Source organism: Prionailurus viverrinus, chromosome A3, assembly GCF_022837055.1.
Source record: "Prionailurus viverrinus isolate Anna chromosome A3, UM_Priviv_1.0, whole genome shotgun sequence".
Taxonomy (NCBI): Eukaryota; Metazoa; Chordata; class Mammalia; order Carnivora; family Felidae; genus Prionailurus; species Prionailurus viverrinus.
The window spans coordinates 10,453,588-10,478,042 of NC_062563.1; the positions used below are offsets into that span (position 1 = coordinate 10,453,588).

Below are 24,455 nucleotides of genomic sequence, written 5' to 3' on the forward strand. Positions count from 1 at the left end.
AGAGAGTGGGGGAGGGGCAGAGAGAGAGAGGGAGGGAGGGAGGGAATCAGGGAATCCCAAGCAGGCTCCACACTGTCAGCGCAGAGCCCGACGCGGGGCTCGAGTTCGTGAACCGTGAGATCATGACCTGAGCCAAAATCAAGAGTCGGACACTTAACTGACTGAGCCGCCCAAGGGCCCCATAGCTCAGAATCTTAAGAAGCCCCGACAAGGTACTTAGCCTAAAACTAGAAGGGAAGGCAGGTGTATCATTTCTCTGCTCAGCGCCTCCAAAGGCTTCTCGTCTTATTGAGAACCCCTCCTCCAGCCCTCGCTGTTGTCCTCAGGCCCCATGTCCTCTGTCTCAGTGCCGGAGCCCCACCCTCGGCCTGGGTGCTCTGCCCGCCAGTGCCTTCTCCCTCCTGATCAGGCATCCTCTGCCTCCGAGTGTTTGCCCTTGCTGTTTCCTACACCGGGGGCAGTCAGACCCCACTGGCTGCCTGGGTGGCCATCTCCATTCTGTCCCTTGGGTTTTGTGCTCAGGTCTCCTTATCTGAGAGGCATTTTCTGACCGTTCTCTCCTTGCATTCCCACCCCACTCGCTTCAAGGCGGTATCTCCGGGAGCAGAGGTCTGCCCAGTACGTTCACTGCTGAACGTCCTGTGCGTGGAACAGTGTGAGGAACAGCACAGAGAACGGCCTGTTAGCCCCATTAGCCCCACGTCACTCATGCCACGATTTGTAAAGGGAGGGGGGACAGGGGGCCAAAGAGTAAGTTTAAACATAAGCCACATAGGTTGGATGTGGCCCAAGAATGAGGTTACAAAGTCACAAAACGTAATTGAAACACTCAGAGACCAACTTGTCCAAAAGGGTTAGGCAGAATGTGTAAGCTTTTCCCAGGCTAGCGGTCGTGTTCACTGTGTTCTGTGAGGAAGGAGCAGGCAGGATACAGTTCCGTGTTAACCTGCCAATAAACACGCCCACTGTGCTGATGATTTTTCGTAGCCAGTAACGAGTAAAATAACACTGGTATTACTATTAATTTTTGAGCCAGGAATTCTAGAGTAGCGAGTTTCTTTTTTTTTTTTTTTTTAATTTTTTTTTCAACGTTTATTTATTTTTGGGACAGAGAGAGACAGAGCATGAATGGGGGAGGGGCAGAGAGAGAGGGAGACACAGAATCGGAAACAGGCTCCAGGCTCTGAGCCATTAGCCCAGAGCCCGACGCGGGGCTCGAACTCACGGACCGCGAGATCGTGACCTGGCTGAAGTCGGACGCTTAACCGACTGCGCCACCCAGGCGCCCCTAGAGTAGCGAGTTTATAACCGTGGTTAGGAGCCCCTGGGAATCCTTAGAACGCACTCACCTGCCCCTGAGATGGTTCTGATTTTTCTGGGTGATGCATTTTAACTTCCTGCTGAGATTTCTGCAACGAAAGCTTTCTGAGCCTCAAAATGATTTGAAGGATTCTCTTTAAGAGATAGCCTGGAAGAGCCTAGACTCATGAAGATACTTGACCGTCAGCTGCACAGAGTTGCATTTCTTGGTGTGTGCTTTGGATGTGTCAGTTTAATAAATGCTCATGTCCCCCCCACCCCCACTCCCGCCACCCCCGTCTGGCACAGGCCTGGGCTGGGGTCCAGATGCTACTGGACCGAAGGGATCTGAATGGGGTGCAACAATTTAACAAAGTTGTAAGTTAGAAGAACCGTATGAAAAGATTACGTGGGCATTACGTGCCTATATTCTTGTTTAAAAAAAATTAAATTAAGGGAGCCTGGGTGGCTCAGCCGGTTAAGCATCCAAGTCTTGATTTTGACTCAGGTCATGCTCTCACCATTCGTGAGTTCAAGCCCCGCATTGGGCTCCGTGTTGACAGCATGGAGCCTGCTTGGGATTCTCTGTCTCCCCTCTCTCTCTCTGCCCCTCCACTGCTCTCTCGCTCTCTGTCTGTCTCAAAATAAGTAAACATTAAAAAAATTAAAGCACGTGGAAAGCCCTGGAGGAAAAAGCAAACAGTGTCGTTCATGGCCTCTACCCCACACCTGACCCGCTTCCCCCGGGGATCACGTGAACTCCGTAGTGATCTTTGCAGACCGTGGTCAGCACCCTTTCCTACAGATGTACAGCTGCAAACTTGTTGGAAGGGGGAGCTTTTACAAAGAAGGGATCCTACTGTATTTGCAATTCCACACCTTTACCCGCGCACTTTGGGTGTGCCTCAGGGCCTTTTCTTACCGGTTCATAGGGGCCACAGAACAAACACGCCTGCATACGGGGCCTCCTAGTGAGTTAGTAGAGGGCTCAGGCCCCGCCGGAGGGGCCGGCCGGTAGCCTCCACCCCACTCCAGACCCCTGATGGCACGGGGTATTGTGGTCTGAAAACCTGTGGTATCAGGTCCTGACCACCTGATTGGAGATTTGTTTTCTAAATCTTTTACTGTAAAATACACACTAGGTTTACCATTTTATCATTTTAAAGTGTCCAGTTCGGTGGTGGTGAGCACTTTCACACTGTTGTGCAGCCGTCCCCACCATCCGTCCCCAGGTCTCTTCATCCTGCAAAACTAAGACTCCACGCCCGTGAAACAGAAATTCCCCATCGCCCAGCCCCCGGCAGGCACACTTCTACTTGCTGTCTCTTTGACTTTGCCCTAGGGACCTCTTGTAGGTGGAGGCCTACAGTATTTGTCCTTTTGCGACTGGCTTTGCTTCCCTTAGCGAAAGGTCCCGAAGCTCCACCCATGTGGCGGCCTGTGTCGGAACTTCCTGTTTAAGGCTGGGCAACGTCCCGTCCTGTGAACGCACCGCATTTCGTTCGTCCGCGTATCACGTATCCATTGATGGGCTCTTGGGTTTGTTGCCACCTTTTGTTAATTGTGAGTAATGATGCTATGGACGGGGCGCATGGTCTCTCTTCGAGACCCTGCTTTCGGGTCCCAGCAGGTGGCTTGCTATTCATGTGCTAATTCTGTGCCAGGGTTTCTGAGGACCTGCCATACTGCTTTCCACAGTGGCTGCACCATTTCACATTCCTACCAACGGTGCACAAGCTTCCAACGTCTCCGCATCCTCACCAACACTGTTTTCTGTTTGTTTGTTTTTGATGTTCGTTTATTTTTGAGAGAGCGAGAGACCGAGCAGGAGTGGAGGAGGAGTAGAGACAGAGAGCGAGAGACAGAGTCCGAAGTGGGCTCCAGGCTCCGAGCTGTCAGCACAGAGCCTGACGCGGGGCTCGAAGTCACGAGATCATGACCTGAGCCCAAATCAGACACTTAACCGGCTGAGCCACACGGGTTCCCCACTTTTTCTGTTTTTTGAGAGTAGCCCTCTTAATGGGTGTGAGGTGTTCTTTATTTGCTTTCACCCCTCCGTCTTTTCCAGGGCTTTACACAGAGCAGGTGCCCAGTAGCCCCTTGTTGACTGAGCAAGTATTTTCTTTGGTACCAACAGCTCTTGTAAAGCACAGTGTAGCAAAACCGGTGTGGGAAACCAGTTTGGGAAACACTGGGTGTCCACAGATAAACAGGCATCTTCACAGCAGACTCTGTCAGGGTGTCTTGGGATATGGCGACTCCTAAGCTTCTTGAATAGAAACATTTTCTTCCTTCTTCCACCTGCCCTGTAATTTTGAGAGCCTGTTTGCTGTCTGAGAGCAACAGCTGCTTTTGAAAACTAGTGGGTGCCTCCCGAAATCTTCTTTAATTACGAACTTTTCAAAAAAAAATTTTAATTTACATTTATTTATTTTTGAGAGACACCGAGCACAAGTGGGGGAGGGGCAGAGAGAGAAGGAGATAGACTCCGAAGTGGGCTCCAGGCTCTGAGCTGTCAGCACAGGGCCCGACGCGGGGCTCGAACTTACGGACCACGAGATCACAACCTGAGCCGAAGTCGGATGCTCAACTGACTGAGCCACCCAGGCGCCCCACGAACTTCGTTTTTAACTCCAAAATGTTACCTCTGTTGAACAGGACCTTCTTCAGATCCGATCCTATGTTTACGCAGAAGAACCCAATATCGACATTCACAACTTTGTGGGAACTTTTACCAGAGTAAGTAAGCCTTGCTCACCGAGGAATCCTGCCTTTATAGAGTTGTGCTGGTAACAGACCTGCAAAGAGGTGTTGACGGGTCTTTGTCAGGGAGCAGCTTTGCTCGGGGTGGGGGTGAAATTCCCTTAAGAAGCACCCCCCTTCCCCACCCTGGCCTTGAAAGCTGACATAGTGTTTCTCAGTGAGGTCGGCCCAGCTGGATTTTCTTCCAGCCTCTGACCAGCTAGAATTACCTGACAACTTAGAGCCGAGCATTGTTACGATTAATGTTAAAGCTCTGAAAGCACTCTTTCTGTCCCCTTCAGATGCATCCGTGACCCCTTCCACTCACACAAGCCCTGTCTGCCTCCGTTACAAGTTTTAAGCCACGTCCCAACTTTTCAGAATAGAAATTAAATTTGGGCTGAAATGCTGTGAAGAATCTGGGACAGGAGATTTGTAGACTCCAAATTAAATCCATGGTCTCCTTCTGGAAGCTGTAGGGCTGGCCGGCAGAGGGCTGTTTCTGTTCGATTGGCTTCTGCATTCTATTTCGAGCCTTGTATGACATTTCTTCAGTGTTAGGAGCCTGTCCGGCTTCAGTCACAAGCCACCCTTTTCACCTATCACCGTGGGATGAAAACGCCCAGGAGGGTGGCTTGTGAGCTCGGCCCTTCTCTCCTGGCTGAGCTGCAGGCATCCGAATAGGGGTCCTCCTCACTTCCTGTCTTGGGAGGAGCCAGCTGGAAACAGCCTGTGGATTCTGCCCAAACCTTGGTAGATAAATGCGTGTCCATTGGCCTTTTCCAGGAGGACAGCGACCCTCCGATCAGCGAGAGCTTGAGCATAGAGAACACTCTCTGGGCCGGCACTGTCATCGCATCGGGTAAGGGCGCCCTTGTTGAAGAATGTGTTAGCAATTTGAAAAGGAAAGAAAATCCTTTTGTATAATTAGAATAATCATCTGTCAGTTGGGAAAATTAGTCGTGGTCAGATGGTGTTTTCCACTTGCTCGCGCCCCTCCAGGGAATCAAACTGACGTCTAATTGGCCCTCGGACACTTGCGGACGTCTGTGAGAATCTGCCGTGCCAGCGGACTTCTCTGCAGCGTCCGCTCTGGGAATAGCCCTTAATTGCCTCCCGAGATTGACATTCTAATCTGTACCAGAAATTGGGGCAGCCTGGGCGTTCTGGCCGGAAGTTGTGTCCGTGGGGGCTGCGGGGCTGGCCCCGCCCGTCCAGGGGCCGTGGTGCCCAGGCAAAGGCCGTGGGCCTGAGTTGGAGCCTTGGTGTTGAAAACACCAAGATGCCGTGGAAATTGGTGCCTTTTAGTTTTGCGAACACTGGGATGAAACTGGGCAGAAGGGGCTCCAGGGGCCGAGGTGTCTGCGGTGGCCGCAGTTGACCTTAGTGGGGTGCCTCTGGTCTGTCGGGTACTTTGTTGAGCCCTTTATGTGCATTACACACTTCACTTAACCCTCCCAACGTTACCGTGAGGGAAGGTGCCGGTATCATTCCCATTCTGCAGATGAGGAAACCACGGCTCAGTGAGGTTAGTAATTTGCCCAAGGTCACACCGCAGGTAAAAGGCAAAGCGGAGGCTTGAACCCAGGCACTTTGCTCCAGAAGCAGAACTTACAGTGCAGCTGTCCTTAGTGTATTACGTATGTTACGTAATAGTATCCACTGTTATTAACGTATGATTATACTGCTGGCAACTTTCTGTCTTTGCTGTTTGCTGGAGTTTGGCTTTTTCCCTCTTCACGCACAAGGCCCTCCCGCCAGCCTGTTTTCTTCCCTTTGATGCTGCCTGTGGCTCTTCAGTACAGCAGATGCTTGGTCAGGGTCCTCTGCGACAAGGCCTGTGGATGACGAGCACAGACCAGCACAGAGTACACACGGGGCTGCTAGTTCACCCTCCGCAGGGGCTCCGCTTAACGCAAACGGGCAGAGTTGAGCGCTCCCTTGAGGTCCTCTGACCTTTTCCTTTTCCGCTGCCTGCCCGTATTGACGGCGTGATCGGGGATGTCTCAGATCCTCCTGATGACTAACGAAGTGAGGAATGGGTCCCTGAGTTTCAGCGTGGCCACTGGGCACTGCCGGCCATACCTTGGCCAGGCCCGAAGCCACGCCCACACCCGAGGCCCCGCCTGCATCCCCGCCCACACCCATGGCCACGCCCACCAGGCCCTGCAGGAGCCCCTTCCCCTTCAGACTCTGCCCTCCGGCCTCTCCCCTTCCGCTTGTCCACCGCATCTCTCAGAACTGGTTTACTCTTCCTTCCCCGTTGTTCTCCACTTTGAAGTCACTTACTAACAAGTAATTATTTTTTATTTTAAAAGCTTAATTAATTTAAATAACTTTAGAGAGCGAGTGCGAGTGGGCGGGAGAGACAGAGGGGAGGGGGAGAGTGAGTCTTCAACAAGCTCCAGGCTCAGCCCAGAGCCCAACCCGGGGCTTGATCCCAGGATCTGAGCTGAAATCAGGAGTTGGTCACTCAGTTGACTGAGCCACCCAGACGCCCCTAACATTGCGGTAATAAATACACGTTCACACGTCTGTCTGGTTTTTATTCTGGTGATTATCTTCTCTCCTTCCTGCTTTCCTTCTTTCCATGCAGGGAAAAAAAAAAAAAAAGCAAGCAGACTCCACGCTCTCCGTGTGAACCGCGAGATCATGACCTGAGCCAAAGTCAGATGCTTAATTGACTGAGCCACCCAGGCGCCCCTAAAGGATTTTTAAGATTTTATTTAAAAAATTTTTTTCCAACGTTTATTAGTTTTTTTGGGGACAGAGAGAGACAGAGCATGAACGGGGGAGGGGCAGAGAGAGAGGGAGACACAGAATCGGAAACAGGCTCTAGGCTCTGAGCCATCAGCCCAGAGCCTGACGCGGGGCTCGAACTCACGGACCGCGAGATCGTGACCTGGCTGAAGTCGGACGCTTAACCGACTGCGCCACCCAGGCGCCCCTAAGATTTTATTTTAAGTCCAGTCTCCTCCCCAACGTGGGGCTCGAACTCATGACCCCAAGATCAAGAGTCGCGTGCTCTATAACAACTGAGCCAGCCAGGCGCCCCCAAAAGGCTTTGATCACGCACCTCTATGTAATGCGGCCATGTTCTGTGCTGGTGCTGCGGTAGCATTCCAGAAGATTCTTGTCTCCACCCTTGTGGTGTTTCTAGTTTACTCTAAACTTCATACAGATTATGATTTTGAGGTGGAGGGTCTGAGGTGGAAAAGGCTTCTCAGCCTTAATCTCAGAGATGAGCAGCAATAAGTTTTACTTACCAGGCTCTTTTTATTTACAGAGTGTTTTGCTGTCATTCTCTTGTTTTGGTCTCACAGCATTAAATGAGGATTTAATGGAATGAAGAAGAATTGAGTCTCAGAGAGGCTAAGCAACTTGCCTAAGGTCACACAGCCTAGGAGGTCATCTCCCGGAAGGCAGAGAGTGGAAAGCAAGTTGGGACCTTGAAGAGGGGAGAAAAAAATTTCAGACCGTTTGTGAGTGGTGCTGTAGGAACAGAGAGAGCAGTGATTTCAACGATCCGGTAGCAGCACCTGCCAAGCCCTTCACCGGGCGCAGGTTTTCGAGTGAGTCTGAGAAGCCGGACGTTTACCGTTTCTTTAGCTGGCCTCAGTTTCCCCTGCTTCTCAGTAGTAGTTCTCTGACTACGTTGTAGTTCTAATGCAACCGTGAGGTTACATACGAGCCACTTCCTTCCTGGTGCTCAACTCAAGAAACGGCCGTCCTTAATGACCTTGATTAGATGAGATTTTACTTCTCTGTACAGTCTAACTCCTGTGTTTTGGTCACTCTGCTCTTATCACTTGAAAGTTTAAAAAAAAAGAAAACTTGCCAGGCAGCACGTAGGGTCCAGTGACATTGGTCGGCATCAATCTGTAGAGGATGCAGTTGCCACGGTAACCTGCCACCGGGCCGCTCGGCTGAGGAGTCACTGGGGTGAGACACGGAAGGGACGGCGGGGGGGGGGAGGCCTGGGGCCTTGGCAGAGCAGGTGGCCCGGCTGTGTCACGGAGCCCGGTTCTTCCCAGACTCTCCGGTCCGTTGTGCCACTGCCTCCCCCGACCCCAGCCTGGCGGGTTGATCGTGGCCACCGTGCGACCCACATGCAGTCACGCCGCGTGCCCCTCGCCCCCAGGCTTGGCGGGACCCGTCCTGTGGTCGCATGCTTGAATGTTGCAGCAGCATCTAACTGCCATAGACGTTTCTGAAGGCTCGTGCTCAGGGGGTAGCATTTGTCCTGTCACAGATGGGGAACAAAGGGGTCACAGAGCAGCGCTGACCCCGGGACCGCGCTGTCGTGGAGAGTTAGGAAGAACTCCGAGTGAAAGCCGACCGCAGCGCTGTGACTTGGGGAAAGAAACCAGCTGGCCAAACGGGGACGCGTCTGACTCCGCAGACGGATGGCAGAGGGTGACAGTGTGGAGGGTCAGGAGAGCTGACAGCACAGGAAGTGGGGGTCGGGTGGGGGGTGGAGGGGCTCTGGTCGGAAAGTCTTGAAGGGCTTGATTGGGCCCCGTGGGGATCAGGATGAGCCGAGGGCCTCCCTTGGCTGAAGCGAGTGCCTGTGCTTCACACCTGCTGGTAGTACAGTGGCAAACGCGGACCCAGTGTCACCGCATCTTCTGATGTTCCGTGAGAGGCCAGAATTCTTAATTTCTTTTTTTTTATGGTTTTTAAAAAAAATTTTTTTTTTAACATTTATTTATTTTTGAGACAGAGAGAGACAGAGCATGAACGGGGGAGGGTCAGAGAGAGAGGGAGACACAGAATCCGAAACAGGCTCCAGGCTCCGAGCTGTCAGCACAGAGCCCGACGCGGGGCTCGAACTCATGGACCGTGAGATCATGATCTGAGCCAAAGTCGGCCGCTTAACCGACTGAGCCACCCAGGCGCCCCTCTTTTTTTTTATGTTTTTATTTATGTTTCAGAGAGACAGAGAGAGAGAGAGAGAGAGGGAGAGAACGAATGGGGGAGGGGCAGAGAGAGAGGAGACAGAATCCGAAGTAGGCTCCAGGCCCTGAGCTGTCAGCACAGAGCCCGACACGGGGCTTGAACTCGTGAACCGCAAGAGCATGACCTGAGCTGAAGTCGGATGCTTAACTGACCGAGACACCCAGGCGCCCCTTAATTTTTTTTGCATGAAAACTCCTGTATTTCAAAGTTGGCAATGAATTCAGAACCTTTATTTATTTAGGTTTATTTGTTTGTTTTGAGAGAGATGGAGAGGGAGGGGCAGAGAGAGAATCCCAAGCAGGCTCTGCGCTATCTGCGTGGAGCCCGAAGCAGGGCTCGAACTCCCGAACTGCAAGATCGTGACCTGAGCCGAAATCAAGAGTCGGACGCTTACCCGACTGAGCCCCCAGGCGCCCCGAATCCAAAACCTTTAAAGTGCTGTACAGACCAGCAGAGGTCTGTGGTTTCTCTCTGGGTGACAGTGGCCGGCCTTTGGATCTTGTGGAGGTGGTTTTGGTCTTCAGCACAGGCGGAGGGTGGGGGGGGGGGAGGCCATTTTCAGCGGCCTTGGGAGGCACTGAGGTCAGCTGGCGCCAGCGGGGGACCCGTTCAGAGGCCCTAGTTGTTAGGACCCTCTCGGACCCTGGACGTCGGTGACTGAGACCCACCACCTCTGTGTAGGAGTGGGTGCAGTGGCTGCGTGGCCACCCCTAGTCTAACTGTCTCCGCGGCCGCAGGCCTGCGTCACTGGAGCCTGCCATCTGCCAGGGAGTCTCCAGGGAGCTCTCCCCGGCCTGCCATCTGCTGAGCCTTCCTGGAAGGGAACCGCATCGTGTGCATTAAGCTTGGAAGGGGGACTTTGGCGTCTCCTCCCAGGGCTTTGTCCGGGGGACACAGTCCCTGTGCTTCACCTGGGCTCGGGCCCTTCCACCAACTCTGTTTGAGGCTCTCTGAGGCTTTGCATGTCCCTCTGAGGGAGGAGAGTTCAGATGTTCCAGCAGAAACTAGGTTGCCTGTGCTCCTGGGAATCTTCCCTGAAGGTTTGGCAGGGCTGGCCCCTTCTCAGGGTTCGAGCTTCCGCTCAGGTGTCCTCAACTCAGAGACTGCTTTGCTGACCACCCGGCACAGGCCGGCAGCCTTCTCCGGCCTCCTTTCCCGTTCTTCTGCCTGAACTTCACCATGGCACCTGCCGCTGTCCGTGACTACCTGTTCTCGTTTGCTCCCTCGCTGTCTGTCTTCCCCACCGTGTTGAGAGTTGTCACGGCATACCCTGAAAAGGGCAGACAGTGGTAAATTTTTAATCTTGCCAGTTTCACCCCAAAATAGGTTGTCCCAACGTACGCTCCAGCCAACCGCATGTGCGGCAGAACCCATTTCTCTGCCTCTCGGCTGACCCTGGATGTTCTCAAGCTGTGGAATTTCTGTTGCTGTGATAGGGATTGAAATGGCTTAGTTTGCATTTCTTTGATGATTCACAAAGTTGAGCATCTTTTCTAATGTCAGCTAGCCTTTGATGTTCCTCCTATAAATTGTTGACTTCTAGAAAGCGCGGTATGGGGCGGGGTGAGAGGGAGCAGGGGAGTTCTTAGGGAAGAATTATCTTGTGGACAGACATTCCCCCCGCCCCCCCAGTAGTCTCATTAAGACACAGTGTCTGAAAGGAATCGGACTCAGCGGGAAGAATATGCTCTAATAAGAAGAGTGTGTATTTGAACTTCCATAATTGTTTATGAAGATAGGAACGTTCTAGGCACCTCTGGAGACCTCTGAGGGCAGAGGCACAAAGGACAGACCTCCACTCCCCCCCAGGCTGCTGGGCCGCACAGACCAGCACTGAGCAGCGGACCTTATGGCAACGGTGCGAGTGCTCTGTATCTTTGCTGTGACTGTTGAGCACTTGAACCTGGCGAACGTGGAGTGAGAATGGGCAGCTGTATGTCACATACTACTTCCAATTGCATTTAAATCTAAATGGCTTCATGTGGCCACTGGTCACATGGCTACCATACTGGTCACTGTGGCCATAGATCATCGTCTTTGTTAACAGCCCTTTGCATTATGCTTTCCTGATTTTAGGTACCGTTGTGGGTGTTGTTCTGTACACGGGCAGAGAACTCCGGAGTGTCATGAATACCTCAAATCCTCGAAGTAAGGTGTGTATGTGGTCCTAAGATGCATCTCCTTGTCAGAACTTTTTGACTTGATGTATCTTGATGATTGGTGTTGGCTGGGTAAGGGGCTAGATTTTGGCTTTTTATGTTTATTTATTTTTGAGAGAGAGAGAGAGAGAGAGAGAGAGAGCGCGCGAGAGAGCGCATGAGCACGGGAGGTGGAGAGAGAGGGGGACAGAGGATCCAAAGCGGACCCCACTGTGACAGCAGAGAGCCTGATGCAGGGCTCAAACTCATGGTCTGTGAGACCGCGACCTGAGCTGAAGTCGGACGCTCAACTGACTGAGCCACCCAGGCGCCCCCGAGGAGCTGGATTTAAAGACAGTAGGGTCGCCTGGGTGGCTCGGTCAGTTGAGCGTCCGACTTCAGCTCAGGTCACGATCTCGTGGTTCGTGGGTTCGAGCCCCGCGTCGGGCTCTGTGCTGACAGCTCGGAGCCTGGAGCCCGCTTCCCATTCTGCGTCTCCCTCTCTCTCTGCTCCTCTCCTGCTCATGCTCTTTCTCTCTCAAAAATAAATAAACATTTAAAAAAATTAAAAATCAAGGTAGGAACACCTAACAGTGTTATTTCATTTATACAAACTTACCGTCTTTTCATATACGTGTGTGTGTGTGTGTGTGTGTGTGTGTGTGTGTGTGTGTGTGTTTATGTACCTACAGATGCGTTCATGTAACACATAAGCAGGTATGCGTACGTATGTATGTGAATTCATAAAAATGTTAAAGCTTGTAGGTTAAAAGTGTTGAGCACCCGTGTGCTGTGTGTTCTCCATCCTTCACCCGAATCCCACTTGACCCTCACCCCAGCCTCTGAGCCCAGGCACTTCCACGGGCTCATCTGAGCCGAGCGGTGGCCTTGAGAAGCACCGCCTTCGGCCGAGCCGCACAGCGAGGAGGGGGCAGCCTCGGGTTCCCCCACCCCGCTGACGGCCGGCTGTGGCAAACGCGGTCCACGGTGCCCTCTGCCCGGTGGCGGCCCCGTTGTCGCTTCTTTCGCACCGTGACCTGCCCTCCCAGCCCGGCCCCTCCTCCAGTTTCGAGGAGCCAGAAAGTACAGAACGATTTCTTCTGTCGACACCGTGAACGAATGCCACTCACCGTCATGACCGTCCTTACAGCCGGAAGGCCGTTTGTTTGAGGTTTCAGCCTTACCCTGGGCCACGTTTCTGTGAAGTTCTGGCTTTGGTGTGCCAGTTACGTTTTTTTTTTAACATACACGTTAACGTAAATACGTAATTGGTAAGATCCTCGTGTTCAGCAATACAGCCCTTAAACGTCAGGTGCTCCGGGTGTGTGTGCCCTGAACTCAGGCAGCGCTGGATCAGCGTGTGGTGCGGATCTGAGAGGTGGGGGCAGAGTCATTTTACAGGCGGCAGTGGCGGATGGCAGAGGTCATGCCACACAGAGCACCACCAAACGCAGCGGCAACCTGCTTATATGTTTGCAAGTCCCCATCTTCTTTTTTTCTTTTTTAAGTTTATTTTTGAGAGAGAGAGACAGAGAGAGAGAGAGAGAGCGAGAGTGAGCACGAGTGGGGGAGGGGCAGAGAGAGAGAGGGAGAGAGAGAATCCCAAGCAGGCTCTGAGCTGTCAGCGCAGAGCCCGACGCGGGGCTGGATCCCACAAACCGTGAGATCATGACCCGAGCCACCGTCAAGAGTCGGTTGCTTAACCGACTGAGCCACCCGGGTGCCCCAAGTCTAACTCTTCTTAATTGTTAAAAAAAAAAAAAAAAATTGAAATCCCAATTCTTCGAGGTTCTTTGGATGTTTGTTAGGAAGTCCGGCCCACAGGGCCCGGTGTTCTCAACCAAAGGTTCCGGGGGCTGATGGGTCCTACCGACTCACCGGGGTGGAGGTGTTCTTGAGTGGAGGATCAGTTCTGCGGGTAGTGGACCAGCACCCACTAGCTCTCTTTTGTGCCTTGTCCTGCAGATTGGCCTGTTTGACCTGGAAGTGAATTGCCTCACCAAGATCCTCTTCGGTGCTTTGGTGGTGGTGTCGCTCGTCATGGTTGCCCTTCAGCACTTTGCCGGTCGTTGGTACCTACAGATCATCCGCTTCCTCCTCTTGTTCTCCAACATCATTCCCATCAGGTAAGCAGAGGACGAGCCATGACGTTGTCTTCTCTTTCCTCGTGGTCCCTTTGAAGAACGATGACCGGGAACTGTCAGGGTCGAGGATGTGAGCCGCGCTCTGCGGCTGCAGCATCAGGAGGGAGGGCGCCTTCCTCCGTGAAGCATCCTTTCCTGAATCGGCCTCTGCCCGGAAGATCTTGCCCTGCCTGCTTTATGCCAGGGGTACCGCTCAGAGTCCTATCTCCTCTGCCGGCTCAAGAGGTTGGGAGTGGCTGCTGGGAGTGCTGCGTTGAGACTGGTCCTGAGTCCGGGCTCAGAGGGGACCACAACAGGGATGAACCCTGAAGGCACTGCGCCGAGGAAAACCAGCCGCTCCCCAAAGGACAGATCTGTGCGATTCTCCTCCTGTGGGCTCCCTAGAGCAGTCAAATTCAGGGAGACGGAGAGTAGATGGGTGGGTTCCAGGGGCTGGAGGAAGGGGAGAACGGGGCGTCGTTTCATGGGTGTGGAATTACAGCTTGGGAAGATACAAAGTTCTGGAGACGGACGGTGGGTGACGGTGGTACAACAGGCTGATCATACTTGATGCCGCTGAGCTGTGCACGGACTGGTTTCAGTAGTAGATCTGTTAACGTAGATTTTGCCACAAGTTAGAGCAGCACATTATCAAAATACGTTGGCTCAGAGGACCAGTAATTAGGAAAAAAAAAAAAAAGGACTAAGACAACTACCGTTTCAGTATTTTAAAAGCATCTAAAGTTTTCAGTGTGTTATCTTAGTCCAAAATAGAAGCGCTTCACGAAAGTGAAAACTTGGGCGGTGAGTTATCTGAGAGCCGTGTTGACTCTTGTCAGATGTGGGGATTCAGCCGAAGACGCGCGTCTGTAGGCAGGGGTTCCAGATGTTGTGGCCCAGATGCGTGTTAAGAGTCCTCGCCATCTGCAGAGACCCTAGGAACCTCGCCGATGTGCTGTTATTAACCTGTTTGCTCTGGTCTTCTGACTAGTCTGCGTGTCAACCTGGACATGGGCAAGATCGTGTACAGCTGGGTGATTCGGAGGGACTCGAAAATCCCCGGGACCGTAGTTCGTTCCAGCACGATCCCCGAGCAGCTGGGGAGGATTTCCTACTTGCTCACAGACAAGACAGGTGAGCTGTTTCCTGGGCCTTCCGAGGCTTCTGGGTGAGGCGGGTGCCTGGATTCTCTTTCTGGAGGTGTTAGAGATGGTGCTCCTGGACCTTTGGATGAGGGCTGATTATTTGGTGACGGTGACCGTGATGGTCGTCACCATCGTCAAGCAGCAAAGCCTTACACGGTACTAATTACGCACGGGGCGCTCTTCTGGGTGTTCATTTATGCTTGTTTCGTTTTATCCCCATTTTATAGACGAGGAAATGAGGCACAGGAGGTTTCCCGCCTTGTCAGAAGCGCAGGACGACAGAGCAGGCAGTCTGGCTTCAGGCCCTCAGAACCACACCCCAAAATACTCCGCAGTTTAATATCAGAGTGACCACGAGCAAGGCCGGGGGCATGGCGATACCTGGGCTTAAGCTTCATCTCTACCATTTGGTGGCCGTGGGACAAAAGAGCGTCCGTTACAAAGGTCTGGGGTGGCTCACCAAATCAGAGAGAAATTAGGTTGCAGGAGGGAGCAGAACCAGAGAATTTCTGGGTACGTTAGCAGGAGGTCTCTGTAGGACTCCGTCACTGGGGTGAACTTGATTCTGTTCGTCTCCCGTCCAGGTATCTGTCTGCTGGAGGTTCAGACGCCTTCAGCATAGAATCTAGTGCACGTCCTGGGCCACCATCCTGGCCGATGGAATGAGTCAGACACCCCGACCAGCCCAGGGAGGGACGGTGGTCGTGTCCCCATGGAACCCCAGGATGCCGTTTCAAAAGAAAAGGAATTAGGTTCTGGGCAGGCCACATAACACAGAGGTCTGCCCGGCGGGGGCAGTGTGGAGGCCAGCGCAAACACCTAGCAGTAAACTCTCAGGAAACGGCAGCCGTGGTCACGGTGAACGACAGCCCCAGGATGCGGGCACAGTTACTCGATTTGTCTTGTGTTTCAGGAACGCTTACCCAGAATGAGATGGTTTTCAAACGGCTCCATCTGGGCACCGTGGCCCTATGGCCTCGACTCCATGGACGAAGTACAGAGCCACATTTTTAGCATTTATACCCAGGTAAACCCTTCTGTTTTGACACTTGAAACAGTTCCTTTGCAGTTATTAACACTTGTGTTGAGCTATCGTTCGCAACACTGTTCAGTTCGCCCGTTCAGAGTGTGCCCTTCAGTGGTTTTCATTTATTTATAGTTTCGTCTTCATCACCCAGGAGAGAAATCACATCCCTGTTTGCCGTCATTCCTGCTCTCCCCCCCCGCCCCCACCTCGTCTTCCAAACCCATGGTGACCTTCGGTCCTTTATGTTTTGGATGAAATTGCCGTTGAGGGGCACCTGGGTGGCTCAGTAGGTTGGCTGTCCGACTTCAGCTCAGGTCATGATCTCACGGTGCGTGAGTTCGAGCCCCGTGTTGGGCTCTGTGCCGACAGCTCAGAGCCTGGATGGAGCCTGCTTCGGATTCTGTGTCTCCTTCTCTCTCTGCCCCTCCCCAGCTTCCACTCTGTCTCTCTCAAAAATAAATACATGTTGGGGCGCCTGGGTGGCGCAGTCGGTTAAGCGTCCGACTTCAGCCAGGTCACGATCTCGCGGTCCGTGAGTTCGAGCCCCGCGTCAGGCTCTGGGCTGATGGCTCGGAGCCTGGAGCCTGTTTCCGATTCTGTGTCTCCCTCTCTCTCTGCCCCTCCCCCGTTCATGCTGTGTCTCTCTCTGTCCCAAGAATAAATAAACGTTGAAAAAAAAAATTAAAAAAAAAAAATAAATACATGTTAAAGAAAAATTAAAAAAATAAAAAAAGAAATTGCAGTTGAGACTTCCCCCATCTACCTCCTTCCCCGAGTTAACCTGCTCTATGGAAACACTTACAGCTCTTAGGAAAAACCTAAGAGAAACTTGTTTGCCCTTTACCGAGTGCCAGAAATAGCTTTGAGAGCCTCCTGGTTCGTGTCACTTCCTGTTCCTGGTCAGGAGCCAACGCAGCGGGAATGAGCCACCTGCTCCTGAAACAGTGTCACCGATCAGCTTCCGTGTCAACCCCCGCGACCGCGTGTGGGAGAGTAGCCTGTCAGAGATGGCCTTCCGCTCTGCTGCTGCTCCACATTTTTTCCCACAGAGTTTTTTCAAAATCGATCCTTTTTTCACAGAAGGGTATTGCTAACATTCCTTAAAAGTCACACCAGTGGCTCTCACCTCGGCTCCTCGGAATTGCTGCTGACGTTTAAATACAAAATGGAACAAAAGCAAGGAATACCCGAGAGATTCTGATGCGTTACGATTAGGGGAGGGCTGGGCTTCTGTGTGTGTGTGTGTGTGTGTGTGTTTAATTATTAAAAAAAAATTTTAATGTTTATTTTTGAGAGAAAGAGAGACGAGACTGAGTGGGGGAGGAGCAGAGAGAGGGAGACCCAGAATCCGAAGCAGGTTCCAGGCTCCGAGCTGTCAGCACAGAGCCCAACGCGGGCTCGAAACCACGGACCGTGAGATCATGACCTGAGCCGAAGTCAGACACCCAACCGACGGAGCCACCCGGGTGCCCCTGGGTTTCTGTGTTTTAATCTTAAAATGAGGGGGCGCCTGGCCGGCGCAGTCAGTTGAGCATCCGACTCTTGATTTTGGCTCAGGTCACGATCTCATGGTTCGTGGGTTCGAGCCCCGGGTTGGGCCCTGTGCTAACAGGGTGGATCCTGCTTGGGATTCTCTCTCTCTCTCCCTGTCTCTCTGCTTCTCCCCTGCTTGTGCTCACTCGCTCTCTCTCTCAAAAATAAATAAACTTAAAAAAAAAAAAACATAAGATGACATACCAACAGATGCCTTGGTAATTCTGAGACACATCAGGGCTAAGTGCTTACCTGCGGGTACATGTTGTGGCTCTTGTTTGGAGAGGAGAAGAAAGAGGCCGTGTTTTGCTTAAATTTGTCAAAATAGACGATGATTTTGTTGTCAGAAATCCAGTTAGAAATGTGCAGGAAGTATTTCTCTACAGGGGTTAAAGGTGGAATCCATGAGTACTGCATGGCACAGTTCTACCGGGCATTTAATTTTCCGGGACATTCGCTGGTAGGCATGCCTGGGTTTCCAGGTTATCTCCTAAAAACGGCAGAGTAGGAGACGCAGCTGGGAAGTGGGAGTGGGTTTTAAATGGAGGACAGTTAATTGGATTTATGTAACGTTCTCCTGTACAGCCAGTGGTGAAACTCCTGTAGTTTCTTCGAGGCTCCCCGTGTGGGCATTTGTGGCTTGTCTCCAAACAGATCCATGGACCATTTTCAAAGATGTACTTTAGGATTCCTAAAAAATCACGAGGACTCTGTTGGACAGGAAGGAAAGGCCACAGCCAACCCCGTTCTGCCCCTCTCTGACCTGTCTTCCTCTGTGGCACCGGTGTCCCCAGGGCTCTGTCCCAGCTCCTGTACCTCCGTCCTAGGCGGTTCCCGCCCCCCCCCCCCCCCCCCCCCCCCCGGCTTCCGTTGCTCTGCAGATACTGGTGTTCCCCCTCGCTGTCTGCACCCCAGCCCTTCTCACTCGCTAGAGCGAAATTCCGCTCTCCCCTTGTTCGGCTGTCCTACAGTCTCCCTCCCGACCCCCCCCCCCCCCCCCCGCACGGTTTTCCTGCTTCTCCTCTTGCTCAGGGGTCCCCCTTGTACCGTCAGCTCCCTCTTGGGGCTGAGACTTGCACGTGGTCCAGGCGTGGCCTTCATGCCCACCCTCCTCCCTCCCCCTTCCCCCGCCCAGGGCAGGGGAGCTGCCTCGGAAAGGACTCTTCCGTCTGAACCATCGGCCCCCAAATGCCTTCCGGGCCCCACCCGAGGGGGTCCACCGTCTGGGATCTCACGCTTACCAGCGCCTGGCCGGACACCCCCTGCCTCTCCAGCCCCCTTCTCAGCACCGCTGGCCAGCTGATGATTACACTGCACAGCTTCACGGTCACGGTGCGTGTTCCCCGGCAGGAGACACAGCTTGGCGCATTTTGGTGGTGCTTTTATGAGCTTGTGGTATTTACAGAAACCATCCCTTCTCGGGAATATTTGCGTAGCTCAGCTTTTATGGTCCGTTTTCACCTTAGCACAGATAGCACTCATAGTAAAGTGTTCAAAGGCAGAAAACGACACGTCTTAACCATGAACTCTACCCCACACCCCCTTCCTTAGCGGAAGCTCGTGAATTGATTTGCCCGTCCTGGCCTTGCATTTAAAATGCCTGGGTGTTATAGGGTTAGGTTGTCTGGAGACTGGAGTGAGCTCAGAATAGCAGTACCCCGCCCACCTCAGCGAGGTGTGTCCTTTCTTTTCTCATGACATCTAAAAATCCTGCAGTGAGCACATAAATACTTTTGTGATGGGGTTATGGAGGCTTTCCTGGGTTTTTAAAAACAGCCATAAAATTCAGCTATGTTGTGTCCCTTCAGTAACTTTGTTAGTAAGTTTACAGAGTTGTGGAACTATAACTAAATTAGATCACTACAACCCAGTTTTGGAATATACCCACCACCTGAAAAGATTCTCCTGAGCCCATTACAGTCACTCACTTAAATTTAGAGTTGGATAATGGGATTTTTGTGCCAGTGTTTCATGAAGCCCAATATTTGGAGCAACTGGGTCAGATCACTTGGGACAGAATCTCTCAACATAAAACTTGTAACAAGTGAGCCTTCCAAACAACAGCAGTGTTTGAAAATAGCTACTATGAATCCGAAGTTTCCCCTTATTTTTCAGAACATCAGTGTCTAAATCCGTGGGCTCTAAAACAGTTTGCAAGATGACCCGTGGAGTACTGGCAGAAAAATCACTCTTTATTTTCATCTTCAAAATTAAAGCGAAATTTATTTTTATTTTTATCTTTTTTTTTAAAGTTTATTTTTGAGAGACAGAGACAGAGTGTGCGTGGGGGAGGGGCAGAGAGAGAGAGAGAGAGAGACCGACAGGCGGACAGACAGACAGAATCAGAAGCAGGCTCTAGGCTCTGAGCCGTTGGCAGAGTTCTACACAGGGCTCGAACTCATGAACGGCAAGATCATGACCTGAGCCGAAGAGTGACGCTTAACCAACTGAGCCACCCAGGCGCCCCTAGGATACATTTCGTTGCTGCAGAAGAAATAAAGAATGTAGATAGGCACGAAGAAAAAACATAGATTTACACTGCCAAACTGTTCCTCTGCTTTTGCGTGTCTGGAGGGAGGTATGTTTTGTTTCTGTGTATGTTTCTTTTTCCTTCTCAACACGAAGCCGTCATACTTTTCCTAATTCTTTTTAACTAGAGTGGAGCATCAGAATTGTGTGTAAGGTTTAGAAAATCTCTCTCTGTATCTGTATCTATGCTTGGGCCTTACTACTACATTCTTTAGGTATAGAAGGCCCAAACATATATATTTCTTAAAATCTTTATTGGTTATTCTGAGAAGCGTTTCCAGTTAAGAACCACTGTTAGAATATCACTATCAAACTTACTTTTCTTCACACGCACACGCACACACACACACACACGCACGCACGAGCCAACTTAACTTTTTTTTCACTCGTGTCAGTGATTATGATAATTTTAATGGTTTTCTAATAGGGCCAGGACTAGGGTAAGGAGACTGAGGTTTTCCCCCAAGGAGCAAAACTTAATGAGATGCTGGAAAAAACCCGCAACAACCCCAAACACAGCAGTCAAGAGAGATCCTATGGTGATGCGATATTTAAAAAATTCAGGCAGAAGTCTGTGATGAACACAGTTCTGCAGTTTGGAATCGATGGGGTCCAGCTCTGGATTAGCGCGGTGAAGTCTCCCCTCCCGCACCCTAGTCCAGGCACTGGCTTTGTACCCCGGTTCTCAGCCCTGGCACAGCGACGTTTCCGGCCGGATCGTTCTTCGTTGCGTGAGCTGCGCGTCGCGGGATGGTCAGCAGCGCCCTTGGCCTCTACCATCCAGGTGTCTGTAGCTGTGACAACCAAGAGTATCTCCGGACGCTGCCCCGTGACGGGGGGGGGGGGGGGGGGGGGGGAGGGGCGAAAGTGCCCACGTTGAGAACCCCGGTGTCCTGTGGGGTTCAGTTTCAACAAATTGAAAAGCGCTGCCTGTGTCATGCTGGAGGATGTCTGTTGAGCGGTAAACGTTGTGGTTATTCAGCCGCTTAATCATCCTGTGCCTCCGTGGACTCCTCTGGAAGTAGTGGGTGTGAGCCTGTCTCTGTGGGGGTGGCCCTTTGAGGTTAATGAGCTCTCAGCTTTGAGCTTTATTTGGGGAGCGAAGCAGGGCTGTCGAAACAGGAGTCCTTCCTCTTTGATGTGAGTGTATTTTTACCAGTGGCGGCCCATTCCTAGTATCCGTGAGTATGACGCATGCTCGTAAGTGGTGACGTTTTCATTGCATTTCAGAAAGAAAAGGGATGCTTGTGGTGACTCAGCATTGAGTTTTTGCATTAATCTCTCCTCCCGTACAGAGACTGGAGTTCTCGCTGGGGCGCGTCTCTGCCATGGATCGATAACGAGAAATGGAGGTCTATGGTTCATTTTCACCTCTGCGTCTCGTGTGTTGGCTGGGATATGTCGCATGACCTCGAAGCATTATGTGGTGCGAGGTTCCCACCCGAGGGCCGGGGCCAGGGGCCCTTGGACGTGGGGGTCTTGACTCCTCCTCTAGCTTCTGACCTCATGTGGAGCTGTGCTGTGCCCCTTCCACGAGAGGACCGGTGGTTTCTCCCCAGGGCGAAAAGAGCTGTAACCAGCCTCTGTGGATACCACATCTGTTTTTATTTTCCCCTGGTATTTTTTAAGTAAGGAGAAATGTGTGTGGGTTAAAGGGCCTGTGGGGAGGAGGCTGGAGATAAACACTGTACGACGTGAAACTCTTCCATATGGGCAACATGAGGGTGTTTGAAGACCGGGCCCTAATACGAATGGGGAAGCTGGCGGAGCCCCTGGGAATTCCCAGCACCTTAATGATCTACGTGGATTGCCATTCGGTGTGTGGATGAGCCTTTCCTTTGAGAATTAAAAGCCAGTTTCAGAATCGGCAATTCTAATTCCTCCTCCCTGAGACACCTTGGTTGGAAAGGGGGGTAACTGTTGATTGGGGAGAGAGACAAACGAACGTGGGGACATTACACCAATCCCTGTGATGTTGGTTGGGGCCAATCAGCCTCGCCTTCTGACTTGTTGTCAGATGGTGCCCTGGTCTGGAAGTGACGTCTTTGCAAAGACCTGAGCGGCCGTGTTTCTCTCTCTGCCTCGCTCTAGACTGGTTTCCCCTGGGATACAAACCCCAAAGCTCTGTGCCAGCCCACATTTGAAATACTGCTGGAAGTATGTGACATCTGCAGATTTGACATCAGATTGCTCGTAAAATCCAGAGGTTTGCGAAGGATGCCCTTCGCTTGTCCTTTCCTTCAAACCCGCTATCCGCAAACCTTGCCGGCCGAAGCGATGGCTTGGTCAGAGGTCTTGCTGTTGCCCCTGATGTTAGATAATAATTTGGTCCAGGTGCTGAGGAATGTGGGCAAAATGAAGACACGCGTCTGTGGCTAGAACATAAATTACAGAGCTCGGAGAGAACGTTCTGGATTTGGTCTTTCCAGCGGAGAGGACCTTTCTGTAAATCTTCAGTCCTTGTTATAATTTTAGAGGTAAATTCTTTATAATTAAAAGCACTTGGCAAATAATGATTCATTTAAACTGGAGTTCTGATTCATTACCCTAATTATCGTAACCATGCAGTGCCCTTTGGCCTGGAAGTGAAACTCGTGTCCTCTTGGCACCAAAGGTTAACAGAGCAGGAAGCCGGAGCACTGTGTGTGCCTGTATGACCAGAATAATTTAGTAATTGTCTAATTACCTGAGGAGTCTAATGCCACTGCTAAAAATAGTATTAAAAAATTAAATGAAAGTCGTTTTCTTCTCATCTGTTCTCTATTTTGGGCAACCACATGTTCACGGGTAGAAGACGGGATTCATTCGAAAGGATCGGGTCCCTTCTCTTCTGCTGGATGAAATACGTTTCTAATGGACCGTGGGCTCCAGTCGCTCCCGAAACTTCTCTGACTTCCGGGGCTCAGCCGTGGAGCAAGACTATGTTGCAGGGGTTCTTTTCGTCCCAAACTGTGATGTAAAACCCAGAACTGATGTCGGCCAATTTGATATTTATTTCTTCCTGGAAATAGAAAAAAAAAAAAAAAATCCTGTCCGGGCAAGATGTGCCACCGTCGCCTTAGCAACACAAAGTTGTTCACTTGCTCCTCAAATACCGGTGCGTGCCAGGCGCTGCCGTGGGCCCTAGGATTGCGGTGACAGATAACACACACATGGACAAGTTCGTTCTCACGGCTTAACGGGAGAGTCGTCAGGTCCACAAGTCGGTTTTAGCCGGAACACGACATCCCGCATTGCAGCGTGGAAGCGTGACTTCTGGCAGGAAGATAAGCTGGGGCTCTTGCGGAGGGCCTCTCTGGGGATGCAGCATTTGAATCGAGACCTTCAGTGATGAGATGGGGTGGGCCAGCCCTGCTGAGATCTGGGAAATGATGTGCCCGGCAGAGGGCAAGGCAGGTGCAAAGGCCCTGAGGCAGGAAGGAGCGTGGCAGTGTTCAGAGACCAGAAAGGCCAGTGTGGCTGGAGCAGAGAGGAGGACGAGGAACGTGGCGAGAAGGGAGGTTACAGAGGTGGGCAGGGGCTGACCAGGTAGGCTCCATGGACCATGGGAGGGCATCTGAGGTCTATAGAATACAGAGCACAGGACAGCCCCTGCAATAGAGAATCCTCCTCCCCACGTGTCGGTAGCGCCCAGCTTGAGAAGCCCTGGCCTCACCGGCCTTGCCTGCAGCGCAGCGGGGGCTTCGCTCTGTCAGAGGCCCTGACGCCACCGAAAGGAAGACGGATTCACTTGTTCACGGGTAGAATGACCCTCATCCCCTGAATTGTAACTTTTTCCTCCGTTTTGCTGTAAACGATTGGGCTCCTGAAAATTACTTGCCGTTGAGCGCAGTGTCACTGCAGATGTCGTCTGAGCGCTGTGCATCGAAGCCACGCGAAGAGAAGCAGTGTCTCCACGTGGTTGCTCTTCCACACATTCTAGACCCTTCTGTGTCTCCGGTCATCCTCCTTGTTCTTTTGTCTTTCCCGTAGCAATCCCAGGACCCGCCTGCTCAGAAGGGCCCCACGCTCACCACCAAGGTGCGGCGGACCATGAGTAGCCGTGTGCACGAGGCCGTGAAGGCCATCGCCCTCTGCCACAACGTGACTCCCGTGTACGAGTCCAACGGCGCGACCGACCAGGCCGAGGCTGAGAAGCGCTATGAAGACTCCTGCCGCGTGTACCAGGCCTCCAGCCCGGACGAGGTAAGCCGCCGGCAGGCGTGGCGAGGCGCCGAGAGACGCCGTGCGCCTCTGTTCCACATGCCGGGCGTGGGGTTCCCCGGGGAGCCACCCGTGAGCAGACACGAGCCAGGGTGGCGCGGCCCTGCCAGGGAAACACACTTTCACACGCGTGCAGAACTTCCTTCCCCCTGGAGGAAACACTCTCGGACTTAAGATATGTCCCAAACGTGGGGCGCCCGGGGGGCTCGGTCGGTTGAGCGTCCGACTTCGGCTCAGGTCATGATCTCACAGTCCGTGAGTTCGAGCCCCACGACGGGCTCTGTGCTGACAGCTCAGAGCCTGGAGCCTGCTTCGGATTCTGGGTCTCCCTCTCTCTCTGCCCCTCCCCCACCCACCCCGTCTCTATCTATCTCAAAACTGAATAGACATTAAAAATTTTTTTTAAAAAATCAATGAGGATACTCAGAGTACTTCATTAAAAAAAAGAAGAAGAAGAAAAAAAGATCCATTCCAAGTGCACAAATAGCAAAGAGGTGTTTTTGTGATTCAGATGGCCAGCACATAAGGGTCCCGTTTAATCCACATCTTCCCTTTTTTAAAAACATCAGCCTTATTAAGATACAATCCACATGCCATACAATTACCCATTTAGCATTTAGTATCCTCGCGGCCTGAGGCCTCCGTTACACAATCAGGGGGAGAACGTTTTTATCACCCTTAAAGGAGGCACTCCATCCCATATCTTCTCCTGACTCCTGCCCCCCCCCCCCCGCCCCCCCAAGCTCGCTCTCTCCGG

At 52.1% G+C, this 24,455-nt stretch overlaps 1 protein-coding gene and 1 long non-coding RNA gene across 2 annotated transcripts in view; one reads left to right on the forward strand and one right to left on the reverse strand.

Annotated features, from left to right (window-relative positions):
• Positions 1-24,455, forward strand: part of ATP9A (ATPase phospholipid transporting 9A (putative)) — a 131,043-nt gene that overhangs the window by 57,931 nt on the left and 48,657 nt on the right. The window contains 8 exon segments of the mRNA XM_047852163.1: positions 3,958-4,038; positions 4,828-4,903; positions 11,077-11,153; positions 13,104-13,264; positions 14,253-14,395; positions 15,320-15,375; positions 15,377-15,433; positions 23,468-23,680. Of these exon segments, the coding sequence (XP_047708119.1) occupies positions 3,958-4,038; positions 4,828-4,903; positions 11,077-11,153; positions 13,104-13,264; positions 14,253-14,395; positions 15,320-15,375; positions 15,377-15,433; positions 23,468-23,680 (864 nt within the window).
• Positions 10,081-18,295, reverse strand: LOC125161890 (uncharacterized). Its single transcript, XR_007150797.1, has 3 exons — positions 18,208-18,295; positions 17,219-17,657; positions 10,081-10,270 (listed from the first exon to the last, which is right to left on the reverse strand). It is a non-coding gene; the product is annotated as an uncharacterized LOC125161890 (long non-coding RNA).